Raw genomic sequence first — 19,218 nt, 5'->3', positions numbered from 1 at the left:
GCTTAAAATGGCCCCTAATGCTTATATGTATGGCAATCACCCGAATCTGCAATACGGTAGTATCTGTACGAAGGCGATAAACCTAGCAAAAAAAAAATTTTAAATTCCCCATTTTGTCATGGACGGTACTCAAAAATCCCAATCTCTTTCAGTCATTACAATCTTTCTTTATCTCTCGAGTGATTCGTTGAAAGTGTAGTTCGTGCAACGCGAAACAGTTTAAACACAAGCAAGGATAAAACCGAAATAGCGGGAGTTGTAATAATCGAACTTACGCCGTTCTGATGCGTCAGGAAACGTCGAGCCATTGATGACAGACGTAACTCCTGAACCAAACTACCTCGAATTCGCTATTCGAAATGTGTGTGCTTATGTGCTTTTATCTGAATGATACGCGCTTTTCTTTAGCGTCGTTGTTCCTGTTTTTTTTTTTGTTCATCGAGAAGTGCTCGAGGCGCTGGTCCATGACGCATTGCCCCAACATGCTAGCATTTGCGCCGTTATACAGAGAATTCGTTATTGCCGCGGGCTGCGTTGCCTTCTGGTTATGCGTCTTGCGCGCGCGCGCGCTGCAGCTGTAAACATCGTTCCAAAAAATTGCTGCCTCTGATGACGTTATTTGGCGTTGTTTCGTTCGAGAAGTTGTTTATCGGTTGTTGTTGCTGTTGTTGTTGTTGTGATACTGTTGCTTCTATAGATGCTATTGCTGCCTCTGTCATTGTTTGTGCTTACACGATCCCCGCAGTTTGAGAAAGAGAGAAATAAATTTCGACGCAGATGTTTCTAACCGTGCTCCGTCCAGGGAATACACTAGTATCGGCTGCTACATTAAATTGACGGCTGGCCCGTCGCTGTTTTCATTTTCTCGCTACTTTTTACTATTATTTCCATTTTTTCTTTTGTTTTCTTTGTGTCGCGTGCGGCTCTGCATTATTCTTCGGGCCTTGGCCTTCGTTGCTAACGTTCGCCCATAGTGGCGCGACAGCCCGCCCATAGCGTACTGTAGCAGTCCGCATTGGCTGAGAGACTGAATATCCTTCGCTCCCGTTGGACGGCGATGTTGTCACGTGTCCGTTGCTCCTCCCAGCGAGTCCCTGTACTCCCAGTTCGCAAGGCCTAAAGGTCGTTCCTCTTTCCATTAGAAAACGTAACAGCCTTAGGCTCGCACAGTCAGTGCAAGAGTAACAGACTGGAGCAATGCGAAAGGAAACGCTTGTGTATTCGAGCATAGACTCATTAAATGCGGCGAGGATTTCACTCGCTGCTTTTTGCAACTAGTTTCGAAGATTATCGCTAACTTATATTTTTTTCGAAAGCTCGCACCAAAACTCACCGAATCCCTTATGCATTCGCCTAAGACGACTCGAAGGCGAAAGCCGTCTTCTTTTTCTTTCCAGTCGATCTGTTGAGCCTCCCCCGCCCCCCACCGAAGGTTTTCTGCACCTAACGGGGTTTCGCATTGCCTCCAGGATCGGAGGCATTGCAAGCTTTCTACACTTCACCTGGTTTTGCACTGCCTCTGTGATCGGCCCATCGTTTACCAAACGACGATGTCATGTGATGAAGTCGTCATGCGACAATCAGTGATATCATGATGACACCATCACAAATTTTTGTGATATGTGACGTCTCCACGTGATGATGCATTTTTTAATCACTTGTGTTGACGCCGACGCCGCGGGACGCCGACGCCCACGGTCAATTTTCGCATTTTATGGGGGATCTAAGGCTTTCGCCTTAATAATGGCTTTAATAAGGATTAATAAGGCTTTAAAATATTAGGCGGTCCCGTGCTTACGTATATAATTAGTACACATATCGATAGATATGTATCTTCTCCTAATGCTTTGCTGCAAAAAGCAGAGCACGCTTTACAGGGGCTTGAGCTAACTTCCAGAACGGCGCTCTTCAGCAGGAATGCGGCTCGCTACCATAAAACATGATGATACGTTACCCACGCTGGACAGATTATGAAGTGCTGCAAGGTGAAACAGAAAAAAAATGTCACGCGTATGAACAAATTTGATGGCACTGACGATAATACTGAAGCAGTTACTTGTACACATTCATAACGGGAAGACCACAGCGTGAAAAGGAGTTAGAGATAGATAGATAGATAGATAGATAGATAGATAGATAGATAGATAGATAGATAGATAGATAGATAGATAGATGAGTAGATAGATAGATAGATAGATAGATAGATAGATAGATAGATAGATAGATAGATAGATAGATAGAATAGATAGATAGATAGATAGATAGATAGATAGATAGATAGAATAGATAGATAGATAGATAGATAGATAGATAGATAGATAGATAGAGAGATAGATAGATAGATAGATAGATAGATAGATAGATAGATAGATAGATAGATAGATAGATAGATAGATAGATAGATAGATAGATAGATAGATAGATAGATAGATAGATAGATAGATAGATAGATAGATAGATAGATAGATAGATAGATAGATAGATAGATAGATAGATAGATAGATAGATAGATAGATAGATAGATAGATAGATAGATAGATAGATAGATAGATACGCGTATCATTTGCACAAATCAGCATCTGTCCCTATAGTCAGGGCCAGATAATAACATATTTTATGACAGATGACAACAAGTGATCCGTAGGGTGTCGCGTAACTAATGAAATTCTAAAACCGGCGACGTTATCAGTCTTGCGCCCTTTATTTCTTCTTCTATCTCTGTAATTGTCCGCCCACAATCTTTAGCGATAGTGGTATTTTAAGTGGCAAGGAAAAAACAATCGAATTAGAAAAATAAGGGAGAAAGATTAAAGGACACGTAGTTCTCCGCATAGAGAAATACATGACGTCGCAATTTTACCACTTCCGATATTCGAGGCGCATAGAGATGTATGGGCCCAGGGCGGCTCGGCAAGTCCTTAAGATTCGCGTTGTGGCACGTATTTCTTTCTTTTAAAAAAACCTGAACGACGTTTTGAAGTGATCTGCCGCGATAAAGAAATCAAATGGACGTTATACAAATTGAAGACACACTCGCTACACAAGCGCGAAGCATACCCAACCAAACACACACATACATGATGTTGAGATTGTGACAGCTAGGTTGAAAAAAATCTTCTTAAGAAATTGAAAAGTGAGAAATGCGAACGAATAAAAAAGCACAAAGATGACGCAATGAAGAAAAGAAAAAGGACTCTAGGTAGACTTGTTCATCGAAATTTAATTTGTCATCCTTCCGGAGGTCCTGCCGGAAACGGTCGGTTGGTTACTGTATATATATTCTTTTTTCTAAAACAAAGTCGCTGTCTTCTTGCTCTCTCGGGAATCAGTTATTACTTTAACCAACTTCCTTTGTTTTACGCGACATTCAGCCTCTGATTTTGTTCATCTTTCGTCGCGGCTCTGGCTTGGCGGTTTCCTTCGGCAGCGCAGCTCGAATCCACTCCGAGCCAACATAATCCAATCTCCTTCACGAGCCGCTGTTACAATTGTAGGCGTACCTCTTTTATAAGCGCGGGTCTTCCCCGTAGAAGATTACCTCGTATTAACTCCCCACTAAAGCGCTTTGAATGGAAGAGGAAACATTGCTGCGGCTACGTTTATTCTTTCCCGGTATCTCCGTATGTGACGTCAAACTCCCGATTAAAAAAAAAGAAAAACAAACTAAGCTTCGAAGTAAATGGGAAGCAGTTGTTCTTTCCTATTGTCACGTTAATGCGACAGGTTCAGCCGCTTTAGTCGACTGAGTAATGTTTAAAGAATGTATCTGAATGAAGTGTGCAGTGTAGGATTATACCCTTAAGAGTGCATTCGTATGCAAAGTCTAACTATACTTTTAACAGTAGTGTTATTAAAGAAATACACACTCAAGTATTCTACGGCAGACGAAGGTTTTTGGTACCAGGAGCATCGCTTTGTTTCGCAATGCTATATTGGCCGCAGGAGCACCTGCATCTCGGGATGCAGCCATGAACTGCCTAATGTAAAAAACAAGCAAACAAGTAAGCAAACAAACAAACAAACAAACAATCAATCAATCAAATAAAGAGAGACATCGCGTAGGGTCTCGTCGGTGCGGAAGGGAATGATTGATGACGTAACGAGCTCGTCCCCAAAGGTACGATGTGCGCGCTTTCTTCTCTTTCTCGAAGAAGCAGCGACATCGCGCAGGATGTCGCGGGATCTCGCGGTATCACGCGGGAGGACAAAGTTTAGCACCCTCTTCCTCGCGATGCGGTCTCCTCCATCTTCGCGTTCGTATGTACCTTCCCTGTCATCGCGCCCGCACCGGCGTTTCCTCCTCTCGGCTACTTTACTCACGGCGGGAGGGTGGCTGCCAAGTTTAGGGAAGCCGAGAAAACGTATCGCAGTAAGAAAATATGGCTCTGAAACAATATATGGGGCAAAAAGGATGCTTAGGGAGCGAAGTTCACCATGCGGAGACAAAAAAAAAATTTAATCTGCGTCTTCTTTCACGTCCTGCGCGTGTTTCCAATGCGATAATTTGTTGCTGTACGTTTTCTAGTCTTTCACGCACCACTTTCTCTGGCTATCGCTCTATTTATATTTTTTTATTGTTTGTCACTAGTATACGCGCAGACGCGTGAATCCCTGGAGAGAACTGAATAGAAGCTGAGGTAAAAAATTTTGGGCACGGGGGGCCGAGCGTAAGTAGAACTTTGGGTCAATTGTGTTTTGAATTATGCGGAAGTTTCGAATAAGCCGGAAGAGTCAACACACTGTGTGTGTGTGTGCGTGTGTGTGCGTGTGCGTGTGTGTGTGTGTGTTCTACAAGGTGCGTTCTCACGGTCGGGCAAATTCGGAGCATCCCTTCTGTATACTCCACCGGTCACACACGTATTTGCGTGCGCGGTTTCTCAATAATCGATGCTCTCTCGATCGTGGTCTTGTCGATGATCAGCAGTTTCTGATACAGCAACCTCATATTTTATCGTGGTCACTTCTCATGTCACATAGCCTCATGTCATTGTTTCCTGGACAAGTTTACTGGGTTCACTTCATGAGCGTCGTTCTTGCCCGTAGCAACTGAACGGTCGCGCTATTAAGCACGTGGATGACGGTCCAATTCCCGGCATGGAGGAAGGAAATAGTTACGAGGGAGCATTGCGCAGTGCGAAAAAAAGAAAGAAGGAAGGAAAGAGAGAAAGGAAGAAAGAAGGAAAGAGTGAAAGAAGGAAGGAAAGAGATAAAGAAAGAAAGAAAGAAAGAAAGAAAGAAAGAAAGAAAGAAAGAAAGAAAGAAAGAAAGAAAGAAAGAAAGAAAGAAAGAAAGAAAGAAAGAAAGAAAGAAAGAAAGAAAGAAAGAAAGAAAGAAAGAAAGAAAGAAAGAAAGAAAGAAAGAAAGAAAGAAAGAAAGAAAGAAAGAAAGAAAGAAAGAAAGAAAGAATATTAGTAGGTTACGTACCCACACACCAAACTTCACTTGCGACCCATTTTACGGGCAAGGGCTCCTTATTATTGTTTCGTTTTGTTTTTTTGGTGGGGAGGGGGCGTGAGATGTTCTCTCAAGAGCTTGTACGCTTCATGACAGCTGGGTCTCGTTTCTAAACACGTCAGATGAGTGCACCCACGCTTTCCAAATCACGATGTAAATTCATAATGATTTGTGGCCACAGCAGGCGATGAGACAGTTACGTGTTCGTGAGCGTGCCGTGCAGTCGGCGGCATTTGCTGGACGACATGACAAGCGTCTAGGTGGCGACGGCAATATGCCGAACACCCCCAGGGAAATTTGCGTTTACAGGACGAAATCTTGGGTGTTGTTTCATCAATGCTAGGCTTATAGCTGGCAGCTCGTCCAATATAGGTGCGACAAAGGTGCGTTATGCAAATGGTTGGCAGTTGTGTTACGATGCAGGTGTGCGCAGAAAACTCATTCGAGTAAGTAGTATGCGCAATTTCGAGAAAATGAAGCTTTAGCGGTCTCGAGTTGCATTATGTCGGAAACGCTATAGACCCTTGCGCGAGCATCCGTCTCGTGCGTATCAGTCGAGTGATCATTCATTCATTCATTCATTCAACTAGGCAAGCAAATCACAAAGATGCAAGAATAAATAGAATAATTTGCCCGATTTATCTGTGGTAATTATGACTTTACTTCAAGTGTTACTGCACTTAAGAGTAGCTTGGAGTGGAAATTAAGCACACGCAGAAAAAACATTAGGTCAGAAACAATTTTCAAAATTTTTTCCGGTATGGTTCAAATATATAAGCAAACTTACCTTTTACCCATTCATTTCATATCTCATAGAAGTGACCACTCGTTTAAAATAAGGGAAATTGTTTGTTAGAACAAACGTCTTTCAGCACTCGTTTTTCCCACACACGATAAGCCACTGGAATCAGCTGCCACAGCAAGTTGCGGACTGTCGTAATGCAGCATCGTTCGGAGCATTAGTGTTGCATGTATAATGGCATCAACCTTTTTTTTGCTAGTTCAGTAGTGTTAATTTTGTTTGCTCTGTTTATTCGTACGAGCATATGTAATCCTGTGTATCCCCCCTCCCCTGCAATAATGCCTTCGGGCGCTGCAGGTATCCGAATTAAATAAATAAATAATTAATTAATTAATTAATTAAATAATCATTTCAACATATGCACCACAAAACGGGCCGAAAGCTCAACGTTTCGGCCTGAATCGGAATTTTCAGAAGTAGTTCACCTAAAGAAGAAAGAAGAAAAGTAAGTAAAAAAGAAAAGCTAATTAATTATACGCAAGCCATAGCTGTCTACATATGACGATGATGACAGAGATTGGCATCGCCTTCGAAAGCAAAACAGCCCGTTGACAAGTAGCAACCCAGACAGCTGTTTGCTGTCATCAGTTATTTGATGTATTACGGTCCTACGTCATGACTTTCTCTATTCGATTTGTCGTTGTGTTGTTGTTGTTGTTTTTCCTTTATTCAACCTTCCGTTTTCATATGGTAGTTCTGACCTACGCCATGAATGGATGGATGTTAGGAGCATCCCCTCTGAATAGGCGCGGCACCTAGTGCCACCGAGCTCTTCATCAGCCCTCTCTATGCTCTGTACTTTGTACTAACAAGTTGTCAATCTGACATTCCTCCTCTTCACAATATTCAGTGTCACTGTAAAATCTTTTCATTCCACGTGTTGAGCGGTGCTCCCTACTAGGGCTGCAGAAGAAGCGTCTTTTCATCTCCTCTCCCTTGCATAGTTCCCGGCCACCGATTAGTTCAGTTCAGTTTAATGCAGCCTTCTAGTTCCACAACTAGAAGCACGTCCTCTAGTAGCACAATGCAGTGGCTAGATTCTCAAATCTGCGTTTCCCTCGCAAAGGCGCGCGCTCTTAGGCAAAAATACGCAAATAAAAATTTAGGATCTCAAAAGAAAAGTTTTCTGCGCGCTTTCTTTGACACGCTCTCGCGACGCACCCCATTGATATCTTGAGCGCCACGCACTGCGAAGGACTCCCTATGCGTTCGAAGTCTCTCTCTCTCTCTCCTTCCTCCACCGAACGAGGCTTCTTCGCAACGAACAAAACGTGACCCCCCTGTTTCGGTCGCCGGTTAGATCTCTTGCCAAGCGGGCCAATTTTTCCTCCGCGCGCGGGCGGCTTCACCGTACAACAGGGCGCAGCGCATCGAGTGCTCCCTCCTGCGAAGCGAACCTCGACGAAGAAATTACGGCCGCTGCTTCCCGAAATTCCTGGAATTCAGGCCACGACCTGCCTGCCCGCCCGCCTCTCCCCAAACGTATCCCTACTCCATCCTTTCTCTCGAACCTTTTATCCGTATTTCTTTCATTTCCTTTTTTAGTTTTTCTCCGTCTCGATCCCTGTCGCCCGACCGAACTCTCGTCGCGTAAGAGAGAGCGTGAGCACAGCTCGAAGCTTCTTCAAAGAGACGCACGAGAAAGAGAGTGAGAGTGTGTTTGAGCATGAGGGAAGGGTAGGGGAACACTTCAGGCTGTGCCCTTTCTTCTTCCATTTTGGCGATGTCCCTGAGGTACCATACATGAGGATGACTATTATGGGGAACTCGTACTCTCCTCCTTTTCTCTGTGTCCTTCATCCTCATCATTCCTAAACGCGTTTCGTCCCTTTCCTATCTGACAGAAACGTCAGGTACGCGAATCCACCGCGTCTTTTCTTTGCTTTTCGTTCTTTTCTTACTTTATTTTGTTATTTCTTTCGATTGGCTTCTGGCTTCACTGTTCCCCGCCCTAGCAGCTTCCGCGAACGTATGGCCATTTAGCTTCGGCATCCGGGTCCTTTCTTTCTCCCCTTTTCTTTCTTTTCTTCCTTTTTTTTTTTTTTTTGTCGTAGTGAATGGAACGGCGCGGTGCATTCGATTCGGAGTTAGCGGTGACATAGTGTCCGTAACGGAGAGGCCATCGGCTTACCTTTTGCAATAAAAAAAAAACGTTTAAAGAATTTCCACGAAATTCCTCTACGGGGCACAGTCTAAGTGCGCGGAACGTTTATTGGCTAGACGAGGAGGCACGGTAGCACGCACATTTAATTTTATTACCTGGCTGTAACAGTGGAAATCTAACATTAGCGAACACTTGGACAGCACTAGCCAGCAGTAGGTAATATTTGTATATATTAGCCAATACTGGTGAATATCAACCAGTGCTGCTTTAATGCAAGTAAACACAGTATGCTAGATAGGGCAGGCTTCAGACAGAAGCGCACATTGTTATCTTTAATGTTGCTTCGCTCATACTCTCATATATAGCTTTTAAATATTGCAGCTTTATATATATTATAAACTGTGTATTACATTACATTAATAGTAGGTTTTATACCTGTTTCATCTGGCAGAACACCAGTAGACGCTTTGCACGATGCGTTTTCTTTACGCCTTCATTGCCGTACGCTTAACTAGGTGTTGAAATTTCAAACCCCGCGATGTCCTGCAAGGTGCCTGCGTTTGCTAAAGATACAAAAGAAAAACCAAACGGGGAGGGGGGGGGGGGTTATTCTAAACTTGTCTCTCGTCTACGTGTTTACGGCCCGAACGGCATGTGCACAACGTCGGCCGTCTCCTCCAGCGGCATCTGAAATCGGCCGGCGGCTACCGCAGGCCGGACGGGCAGTCCACTATATCTAGATAGACAACATGGGGAGGACGAGGGGATACCACGACGAAGAAATAAGGCGACCCTCGACTTGCCCCAGAGGTCTACGGCCCGAGTCTCGCTCCGGCCACCAACCCGCTCCCCAGAGAGCCCTAACGCCGAGTTGCAGAAGGTGCTCGCACACGAGTTATTGAACGGTCGTCCTGAGGGTCCTAGTTCCCGCGGAAGTGGTTGCAGAGAGAGACTGTGTTGCGTAGGCCATGGGCCGACTATTACCACTGCTTCTTGTTCGGCCCAATAGCCACCACGGGTCTGAGAGCGGTTGCGTGAGCGAGCACTGTTGTGTGTGTGTGTGTGTGTGTGTGTGTGTGTGTGTGTGTGTGTGTGTGTGTGTGTGTGTGTGTGTGTGTGTGTGTGTGTGTGTGTGTGTGTGTGTGTCTCCTTGTCTGCCAGACTGTCCTTATCTATCTATCTATCTATCTATCTATCTATCTATCTATCTATCTATCTATCTATCTATCTATCTATCTATCTATCTATCTATCTATCTATCTATCCGTCTGTCTGTCTGTCTGTCTGTCTGTCTGTCCTATCTATCTATCTATCTATCTATCTATCTATCTATCTATCTATCTATCTATCTATCTATCTATCTATCTATCTATCTATCTATCTATCTGTCTGTCTGTCTGTCTGTCTGTCTGTCTGTCTGTCTGTCTGTCCTATCTATCTATCTATCTATCTATCTATCTATCTATCTATCTATCTATCTATCTATCTATGTCTATTCGTCGACTAGGAATATACTGCGCAGGCACTTGGCCCTGGAGTCCCGAAACGGCACTGCGCCGAGAACTTCGCTCAGTCGCCAGCAAGAAAAGAGTATGCCTTTGAGTTCCTCGTTTTTAACAAGGACTCCCAATAAGGTATCGTCCAATCCGCCACACACCCTCTGTTCCCGGTGCATTCCCCTCGACCAAACAAACCTACACTCTGTCCACCCCGCACCCGGCTACTCAGTTGCCTCTTAGATCAGAGCCTTATTCTGCCGTCCCATGAGACGTCCTCCATGGCTGCGTCTTCCCCTCCCAGCGTCGTCTTTTGTCTTGCGCCGTCTCACCATCGTTCCAAGCAAGCGCGGTCTCGATTATGGTCACGTGGCCCAACGCGGAACTATCATCGATTTCGCCTCACTCTGTCTCTCTTCGTCTAACCAGTAACTTCCTGCTCATTCATTCCCAGCCTCCGTGTGTCTCTTTTCGAGTGGACTCATCCAACGCGTAACGGCCCTGGAAGCCGTTGGGCCTAGCCAATCCACGAGCCCAATCTGACTTGGCCTTCCATAAACAACACGGGAACAATGTTCGGCCTGCAAGCCGAGGCACGTGCATTGTACATCCTAAAGAAGAATGCCTAGCTATTTTATGCGGCCCCGATTTATTAACGCTACGGGCCGGTACTAAACCAAACAATAGAGTCGTCCCACTGTCTTCCTTACAATAGTAGGTTCAACAGCGCCACCTAGAAGAGAGATAACAATAATGCGAGCAATAGCATGGCACTTGTCTCTCACAAGAAAGAAGACGAAGAGGCTAGGAAGGAATGCGACGGATACAAGCGGCCCTGAGTACAAGTGATCGCGTTCTTCGTACCCAACTGTCTGGGGCGTCCCGAGTCGGTTTATTTGTTTTCGCTTACGGCCGCCACGGGGCGCCTAGGTCGCTCCCACTACTATATACCCTCGCTCGCTTTCCGTGGGTGCGTCTCATCGTCATCTGCCGTAATGGCTCGAACGCACTTCGTGAACACGACCGAGGGAAACCAGCGATGCTCCTTGAAAGAAGGCTTCCTCGCAAGACACGGCGACGAAGCGGTAGAGCACGCTTGCGGGTCTGCGCTCTTATGCTATGGCTGCACTTGGGGAAAAGGCCCGTCTTTTTCCCGCCTTCATCAACGTCTTCCACTTTCTTTTTACTTCCATTTCCGTTCTTCCTGTGCGCGCGCCGTGGCACTGACTTCCTCTCGGTCTATTTCCTTCCGGGCATGTACTCGACTTCCTCTATTCCACTCTTAAGACACCGTCTCGTTTTCGTGTATTGTCTTTGTTTGTTTGTTTGTTTGTTTGTTTGTTTGTTTGTTTGTTTGTTTGTTTGTTTGTTTGTTTGTTTGTTTGTTTGTTTGTTTGTTTGTTTGTTTGTTTGTTTGTTTGTTTGTTTGTTTGTTTGTTTGTTTGTTTGTTTGTTTGTTTGTTTGTTCCTCGTACAGGCACGCGCGTCTGGCGTTCGCACTTCGCGCAAGCGTGCCAGGCCTCAAAACCGTAGCCAGGAAAAAAGAAACTACTGTTGAAATCTCGTCCCCAGAAAAGACGTCCCCTCCTTAACTTTTCCGAGCATCGCCGTAGTAGGCGTCTGTCCCACGTAGTTCGGATGACTCTCATTCCATCCCATTCCTACAAAGGCCTCAGCCGTTGTACTCCCGCAACTTGTTTCCCGAACTCCTCTACCAACCTCCCCTCTTCTTTTTCTTGTTCTTGTTTTCCGTCCGCTTGTCCCTCGATCACGTGAGGTTGTTTTGTGACGGTCCCACTCGTTTCACCGGGAAGAGTTATACGGGGACATCGTCTCGAATGTGCGTCGTGCGAGATATCGTGGGACCCGTTATATTACTCCGCGCACAACACAATCCTGGGGTGCCATCGTTCGGGGGAAAGTGGGATCGCTCAGGGACTCTATTACTCGATCCTCAAGCGTTTAGTAACGCGGTGAGTCGTTTCGTGTTGTTTGTGTGCCTCGACCTTCCTTCCATTACGACGCCGAGACAAAAGAGGTCAATCTCGTACTGCAACCCAAAGCTTTCCTGACTCGCTCCCGGGCTATTACGCGTGTTTACCAGCACAGACGATCCCGGAAGTGATGTAATGAACGGAACAGGCTTTGAGGAAAGTCTCTTTTGTCCTTTCGAAAATAGGGTAACTGCAAAGACAAGTTGGCGTTTAACTGATTGATGACCTATTTTTCTTCCTGTACTGTCCTTGCTTGCCTTGTTGATGCCTGTAGTAAAAGCTGTGTCCTGCCCAATGAAACGAGCACTGACTCTTCAATTTGAAACCTCTGCTCTGTGTTTTCTGGCGTTAAGAAAGGAGTGGCTTGTTGGGCGAGTTTGTACGTGGTACTTGATAAGGGTACATCCACCATCTGAAATGATAACTACAGAAATCTTGAAGCGGAAAACAGATATTTTTCTAGTTATCCCTTCAGTTTCTGGCTATATACCGTTACCAAAAATGATTAAATAGATGACTTCTAAACTTGAAATTTGGCACTCTCTGTATCTCCTATCATTTGTGCAGTGCTATGCTCTGTGAACTCTACATTCGTTTTTATTATCATCTTTTTGTGTCTTCTTATACATTTCCCATTGCAGGGTAGGAGATGGAATCTTTCAGTTAACCTTCCTGCCTACCGCACGTCACTTATCTCTCTACATGCCATACGAAACAATATGAATACCTTTGCATCATAATATTATTCATACTACAATTCATGCCAGTACATTTGATACTTACCAAGCAGGGTAAAAAAAAAACAGAAGTCGAACAATGTTCGTTGCTATGGTTCAGAGTTGACGTAATGCTGTTTTGGTGCGTAACAAATATTTTGATTGTATTTTTATAGAATAAGTTCATAAGCCAATGCGTACTGTAAAGAACTAGCTGAATAAAACACACCTACTGTTTATCGCATTCTACATTATTGCCATAACAAATATGATTCTAATTTTCCATGCCAGCCAGGGGATCTGTATTCTGTTCATGCATACCGTGACATGTCCAAATAGTTCATGAGAGTGAGGCCGAAATGCAGGATGGAACCATTGTCAGAGACATAAGTTTTTTACGCATTGTGCATTTTATTAAATTTTGAACGACAGTTATTATTAGGCTCGGATCAGGGGCGTAGGCAGAAATTTTCTTCGGAGGGGTGGCCGGGCAGGCAGATGTGGTCGAGTGTCATTTCGTGCTCTGTATGCCATGGCCAACCATGGCCCGCTCACCATGCCCCGCTCACCAACTATTCCAACTTCGAAACCATCCTTTATATGTTGTTTAATTTCCTTCTCTGGCAGGTTAAAGTGATGCTGCGAGTGTGTCCTGCTGCTGTAAGCGGGGGCGAGTCTTCGTCGTCCTGTTCGACGCCATCGCACTCTCCGGCACACGAACCCGGAACCTCGGTCGGTGGTGCCTCAAGCTTTCTGCAACTGGACTCGCGCAAGAAACAGGTGAGCCTTCTTTCTGTCGCCATTGATTGATTGATTGATCATTCATTCATTCAAGGCCGCATTTCAATGGAGGCGAAATACTAGAGGCCCATATACTTGCATTTATGTGAACGTTAAAGAATTCCAGGTGGTTGAAATTTCCGGAGGCGTCCACTACGGCGTCCCTCATAATCACGTCGTTGTTTTGAAACGTAAACACTCCAGCAATTATTATATTACGCTTCCATAATTTCTTCTGGCCACTGAATTCCCGCTCTTGCCCAAATCAAACGTGCAGGTAACGCTGTACGACCCAACATCAAGCGGCAGCTGCGGCGGCAGTGCAGACAGGGCGTCCTCTGGTGACGAGGCTACCACTCCGAGCTCGCCATCGTCCGCACCTGCCCGACTTACGGGTGTTGCCGCGCCTAAGATGTTCGCCTTCGACGCCGTCTTTTCGCAGGACGCTACACAGGTACGCTCTTCGCAAAAATAGTTAATGTCGTTTGCCTATGGAACGCCTATGCACGTTTCTTCGGTAATCTGCTCCGAGTGATGAAACTTTATGGGGCACTGACTAGTTCGGATCTCCAGGTCCAACTATGAGTGATCCAGCAAGCCCGGGAAGCTACCGAAATACAAGGTCCCTCTGCCGCCCCCGGTGCGGCCTAGACCCAGGCCATCAATTTGCAGGATAGTCAGTGAAGTTGTCTCACACACTAGATTTGGGAAAAAGTAATTATGATTTCCCGCTTCGCCTCAGTACATAGTCTCTAGTTAAAATCTCTAGCCAATACTTTAAGAGACATGTAGTACCCTTGCAAAGTATTATAAATTACCGCTCAGCCTAGGTACATGGTCTCAAGCTAAAGCATTCCAGCTGTAGTAGCTTCTGCGAGCCACACAAATGTCTATTAGGTTGAAAACGTCTTGCATTATCAGAGCAGGAATACAAATTTGCAGTGGAGCCCGTATCCCGAAATCTTCTGTCGCCGCGTGTGAAAGAAAAAAAAAAGAATACCATATATCAGGAAACTTGACGGCTTTTATGAGGTTAATAATACATATAATAATACAGTAAGCAAAGATTCGTTAATCACTGGTTGCGAAGGCATGATAATAAATAGCGCAGTAATTATTGGAGGCATATTCAGGCGCATGCTAACAACATTGCTTTCATCGGAATGTAATTGTTCGTGGTATCTGGCAATCAGTCAGAAAGCAAAGCCAGCTCTCTTCACTCGATTTCTCTTATTTTAAGGCTGTAACTAAGTTTTACAATGCTTCAGCTACAATCGGTTAAAATAGTTATCTCATAATCTTCATCGGTCTTGACTGGTTTCACAGGCGGAGGTGTGCTCCAGCGCCCTGACCGAGCTCGTTCAGGCTGTCGTGAACGGAACGGACGCCTGCCTCTTCGTCTACGGACCAGCCGGACTCGGTGAGTGTGCAATGCAACCTAGCACACCGGTTCTCAAGTGCTTTTGTGGAGGAATTGAACGAGTCATGAACCACTTCTTCAAGTAATCATCGAATGACCTCAGTATTGGAGTTTACTGTGTCACGAATCGATTGCCGCAAAAATTTATCGAATCCGTCAAGAACGAGCGGAGTTACAGGCATTTGCCACACGCTTCAAGCGCTTTCTCTCATCCCTCGTCCCGACGAGCGCGCTGGAAGCTGCACAGTGAAGGATGGCACGGGGGAAAGAAGTTACGACAGCGCGCCATGGCTTTGAGCGCGCGTGATCCCTCTCTCTCGTTGTGATTCCGGCGCGCGAGTGTGGCTCACTGTGTAATGTTAGCGGACTATAGAGCGCAGCGCCGGCACGTGGCGGCTGCCCGTGGCGAGAAGCGTATCTGATCCAAACGCTGCTGTCGGTTTAAGTTTGCTTTAGCCAGTAGCATGCTACCTGCTGTTCGACGTCAAACAGCAGGCACCGGCAGCTCCGAAGAGAGTGAGCACAGGCCTATGTATGAAAAGAGGGCATCTGAGAAAATGGCAACTCTGCGCTCCGCTTGGACACCCTCCTTGCCGCGTACCACAGCAAAATTTCGCTGAGAGTTCATAGCGGTGTCCGCAAGATGTGTTTTCCCACCAAGCCCGCGGGGTGGTTCGTGACCACTTTAAGGCTCACCGTGTTTTCGTCTGTTGGTCATGGGCATAAGTCGGTTAAGTAAACAAAATTAACTCACAACACATATCCGAATACCTCTGAGTCTGAGTGAGTCGAACCATGACTTATTCTGGCGACCTGTGGTCAGGGTTCCATGCGGGAAATGGAGAATAGAAAGAAAGACGGAGAAACGACTGCTGTCACGGCTGAGCTATCCATCCAAGCGTATTGAAATGCGTTCTTTGGACCACTCTTCTAGAACACCTGCGTGAACTCCGCGGCAGCCACGTCAGATCTCGCCATCGGTACATCTCTAAGACGCATTCAGCAGCCACTTACATGCGACACCATCTGCAGATCGTTGCGCTGTAACAGTATTGAAATTAAAATTGTTCACTTTGCCATCCTGTATAGTTACAAATACAGATGGAGGAATCGTAGAATAAAAGCTGCCATCGAACAGCTTGACGAGTCTACAACCCTTTAATTCGGCAGAGGAGTAGCATCACATATGCGTACATTTATACACACACTTATACATACACACGCATATATATACAAATATATATATATATATATATATATATATATATATATAATATATATATATATATATATATATATATATATATATATATATATATATATATATATATATATATATATATATAAACCATTATAATTCGGGACGGTTAATATGTATTATATTGCGGTTCAGTTTCCGACCTCTTAAAGCTAGCTGCATCCCCATGCACTCGCCTTCTCGCAAATATAATCAGAAAGCTCGGCCTTTCCGTGCTGGCCGCCTTTTCCTCCACTCTGCAAGTCTGCACTAAACGATGCCAGCTGATCCCGTCTTATATATCAGCCAGTCGACCCGCGCCAACGCAGTGTGCCATTTTAAAGACTCCTGCGATGTCCCCTACGCCTCTAGGCGTTCCGTACGCTCACGCAACATTCCCCGTGGTACGCAACCCCCCCCCCCCGCCCCTCCCACCAAGCTCCGAGACGTGACGTCATCTTAGAAAACTCTCGGGGAAAATGGGATTTCTTTAGGGAACGACGCGACTGAAAGCCCATTCTCCGACGCCCGGCGGCCTGCATCGTTCAGATAAGCAACAGGCGGGAAAGGGTGGACGGGCGGAAAGCTTGAACAAAATAATAATAATAGGGAGGTGGGGGCGCTTTCAAGCCTGGCTTCCTTCATGTTCTCTTGTACCAAACCAACCAACGCGGGCGATTTATGTCGGCGGTTTTTGGAGCGCGTTACACACGTTATTTGCTTTCGCACAATGGGGTGGTGGCAGAGAGGGATGGCGCTACAGTCGCGTCGCCACGCGTGTCGTCTGCTCTTCTTTATTTTATTATCATCTGCTTATATGGTGTGGTAGTTTATTATATAGTGCACCTTTTCTTTCGTTATATGCTCTTTATCGTTTTGGTACTGCTGCTACCGCTCGACGTCTTATGGCACTGAGTTTTTCGTGAGCTTCGTTTATTTTCGTAAAATCTGTATTTATGAACGTCCCGGTGTCAGATTTCCTTTCCGGCGATCGCCGGCATTATTTACACAGACATCCGATGAACGACTGAACCGGTTTTAAAACGTCTTACGGGAATTCGCGGAAAGTACCGTTTCTCAATTTCGCTGAGCGGTGTCGTGGCAGTCCTGTTCCTAAACTCTGCTCTTCATTTTTTTGCTTACTGTTCGTCTCTTCACCCGTCTCACGTCTTTTGCTTGATCCTTGCAGCTCGTGCACTGGCAACGCGCTACATATTTTGCAGTCTGCAAATATATGTCGTCTGCTACCCCAAGAACCAGAGGTAGACCTCTCACGATGAGTTAGTTTATGTCGCACACATATCATATTTCCCATGCGGAGCTATGTACGCATTCAGGGCGAAAGGCTGATTTTGAATTGATGTTAATGTTACCGGTCAACTGGTTGTTTATGTATCCGGGCCAAGCTTTCCACATTTCACCGTAGATCTACTTGCGTTACGTCATTTGGCTTTTACTTTAAGAAGATGCGCGTGACGGTCTGCAACCCTGCGCCTCTTTTGTTTGTGTATGTTTTTACAGCAGCGTTACATATATATGATTTGACACATGAGCGCCGCCACCTTGGGCTGTTCATTTCGGCCTACTCATTTCGAAATGGAATGGCCAGCAGCCCGACATGTGATGACTGTAGCTGCGAGGAGACAATCGCCCATCTTCTCTGTGAGTGTCCTCGCTTCAGTGCATCAAGAGAAGAACTGTCCAAAGTGTTAAGTAGACTTGAGAATCGTCCACTGTCGGAGGAAAAGATCTTAGGACACTGGCGGAAACCATCCTCGGCACAGAAAGCTTTGAAAGCGTTGTTGCGCTTTTTGCGCAAAACTATAGTCTCATAGACAGACTTTAAAGGGGCCCTCTAACACTCTTCAACCCCCCATTTTTTACTCGTGGATTGCGTAGACTGAAGTACGGACGAACTAGTGCAGCAAGAACGGCAGCGATAGCGGCACGCAGTACGAAGTTATTCAATTTAGAAAATTCAAAATACAAGAAAAAAAATGCCTGCCCTCAACTCGATTTTCGCGGGGTCACGTGACCACATTTCACTCTCTGCTGTGACGTCGGATGGCGCTCCAATGAAATGGGCTGAAAGCTCTTACGTAGGGGAAGCTCGCACACCATTGTTGCTTCTCCTTTCCAACGTATTGTTGACGTCGTTGCCATAGTAACAAACGTGGTTCCTCCTGACTTGTCAGAACTTGAGCGGGCGCTACTGCTTCGTAGCGAGGCTGGGGAGGCTTTGTCTGCTGTTCCTTACAACGACATTCCATGTCATTCCCTCTTCTCATTCTGAGAAGGGAATTTGTGGAGCGGCATGGGCGGTTAAACACGGTCGCCCGTACGCGGGTTGTTCGGTGAGCAGCCCGACGAGTTACAAGTGTGCAGCGACAACAATTCAACGAAGAGGATTACTTGTACCGTTTCAACAACAATCATGAGCCTACCGCACATGCGGAAAGAGGCAGCTCGCAAACGTACAGACGCAAAAAGAAGGAAGAGGGGCAAGCGTTTCATATGGACATCCGACCAGCGCAGGCAAAAAAGAAAGCCAGAGCAACCAGAGGCGAAATGGCAACCGGCGCCTCTGTCGTACTTTGTGGTTGTAGTGATATTTTTTGTTGCGACGGCGGCTATTTGGAGTTCATTGAAAAAGCACAGAAAAGAAAAACGAAACACAATAGTAATCTCAACTTTGATGCAACGCCGTTATTACTTCTAACGTTACATTTATCCAATCATAGGCCAGCGCCCATCTTCGTCATTTCCGCCCGCAATAGTTCTGGCAAGCGCCACTACGCGCTGATGCGGTCAGCAGCGATGTAGCGACTTCAACGCGTGATTAAAATACTAAATAATTTGATATCGGTGCTTAAACTTATGCTAAAATTATCCCCAGCCATCAGTCTACGCAACCCGCAAGTAAAAAATGGGGGGTTGAATAGTGTTGGAGGGCCCCTTTAAGCAGTGTCGTTTATCGTACTATTGTTCTTTTTTTTTTCTTCTTTTTTGTAACATCTCTTTTCTATCATCTTTTACTCCCCCTTCCCCTTTCCCCAGCACAGGGTAGCCAGCCGGTCTGAAAACTGGCTAACCTCCATGTCTTTCCGTTTTCCTTCTCTTCCTCCTCCTCCTTCCTTTATATATATATATATATATATATATATATATATATATATATATATATATATATATATATATATATATATATATTGCGA

General features: G+C 45.4%; 1 protein-coding gene across 2 annotated transcripts in view; it reads left to right on the top strand.

The window, feature by feature from the left end:
* Positions 1 to 19,218, top strand: part of LOC119374947 (uncharacterized) — a 369,109-nt gene that overhangs the window by 292,477 nt on the left and 57,414 nt on the right. For both annotated transcript variants that reach the window (XM_037645145.2, XM_049410916.1), the window contains 3 exons: positions 13,194 to 13,346; positions 13,624 to 13,800; positions 14,673 to 14,766. In XM_037645145.2, the coding sequence (XP_037501073.2) occupies positions 13,194 to 13,346; positions 13,624 to 13,800; positions 14,673 to 14,766 (424 nt within the window). The remainder of the gene's footprint in view (positions 1 to 13,193; positions 13,347 to 13,623; positions 13,801 to 14,672; positions 14,767 to 19,218) is intronic.

The sequence above is a fragment of the Rhipicephalus sanguineus genome, chromosome 11 (assembly GCF_013339695.2).
Source record: "Rhipicephalus sanguineus isolate Rsan-2018 chromosome 11, BIME_Rsan_1.4, whole genome shotgun sequence".
Lineage (NCBI taxonomy): Eukaryota > Metazoa > Arthropoda > Arachnida > Ixodida > Ixodidae > Rhipicephalus > Rhipicephalus sanguineus.
The sequence above is the reverse complement of the archived record's forward strand: the minus strand, read 5'-3'. Positions and strand labels throughout refer to the sequence as shown.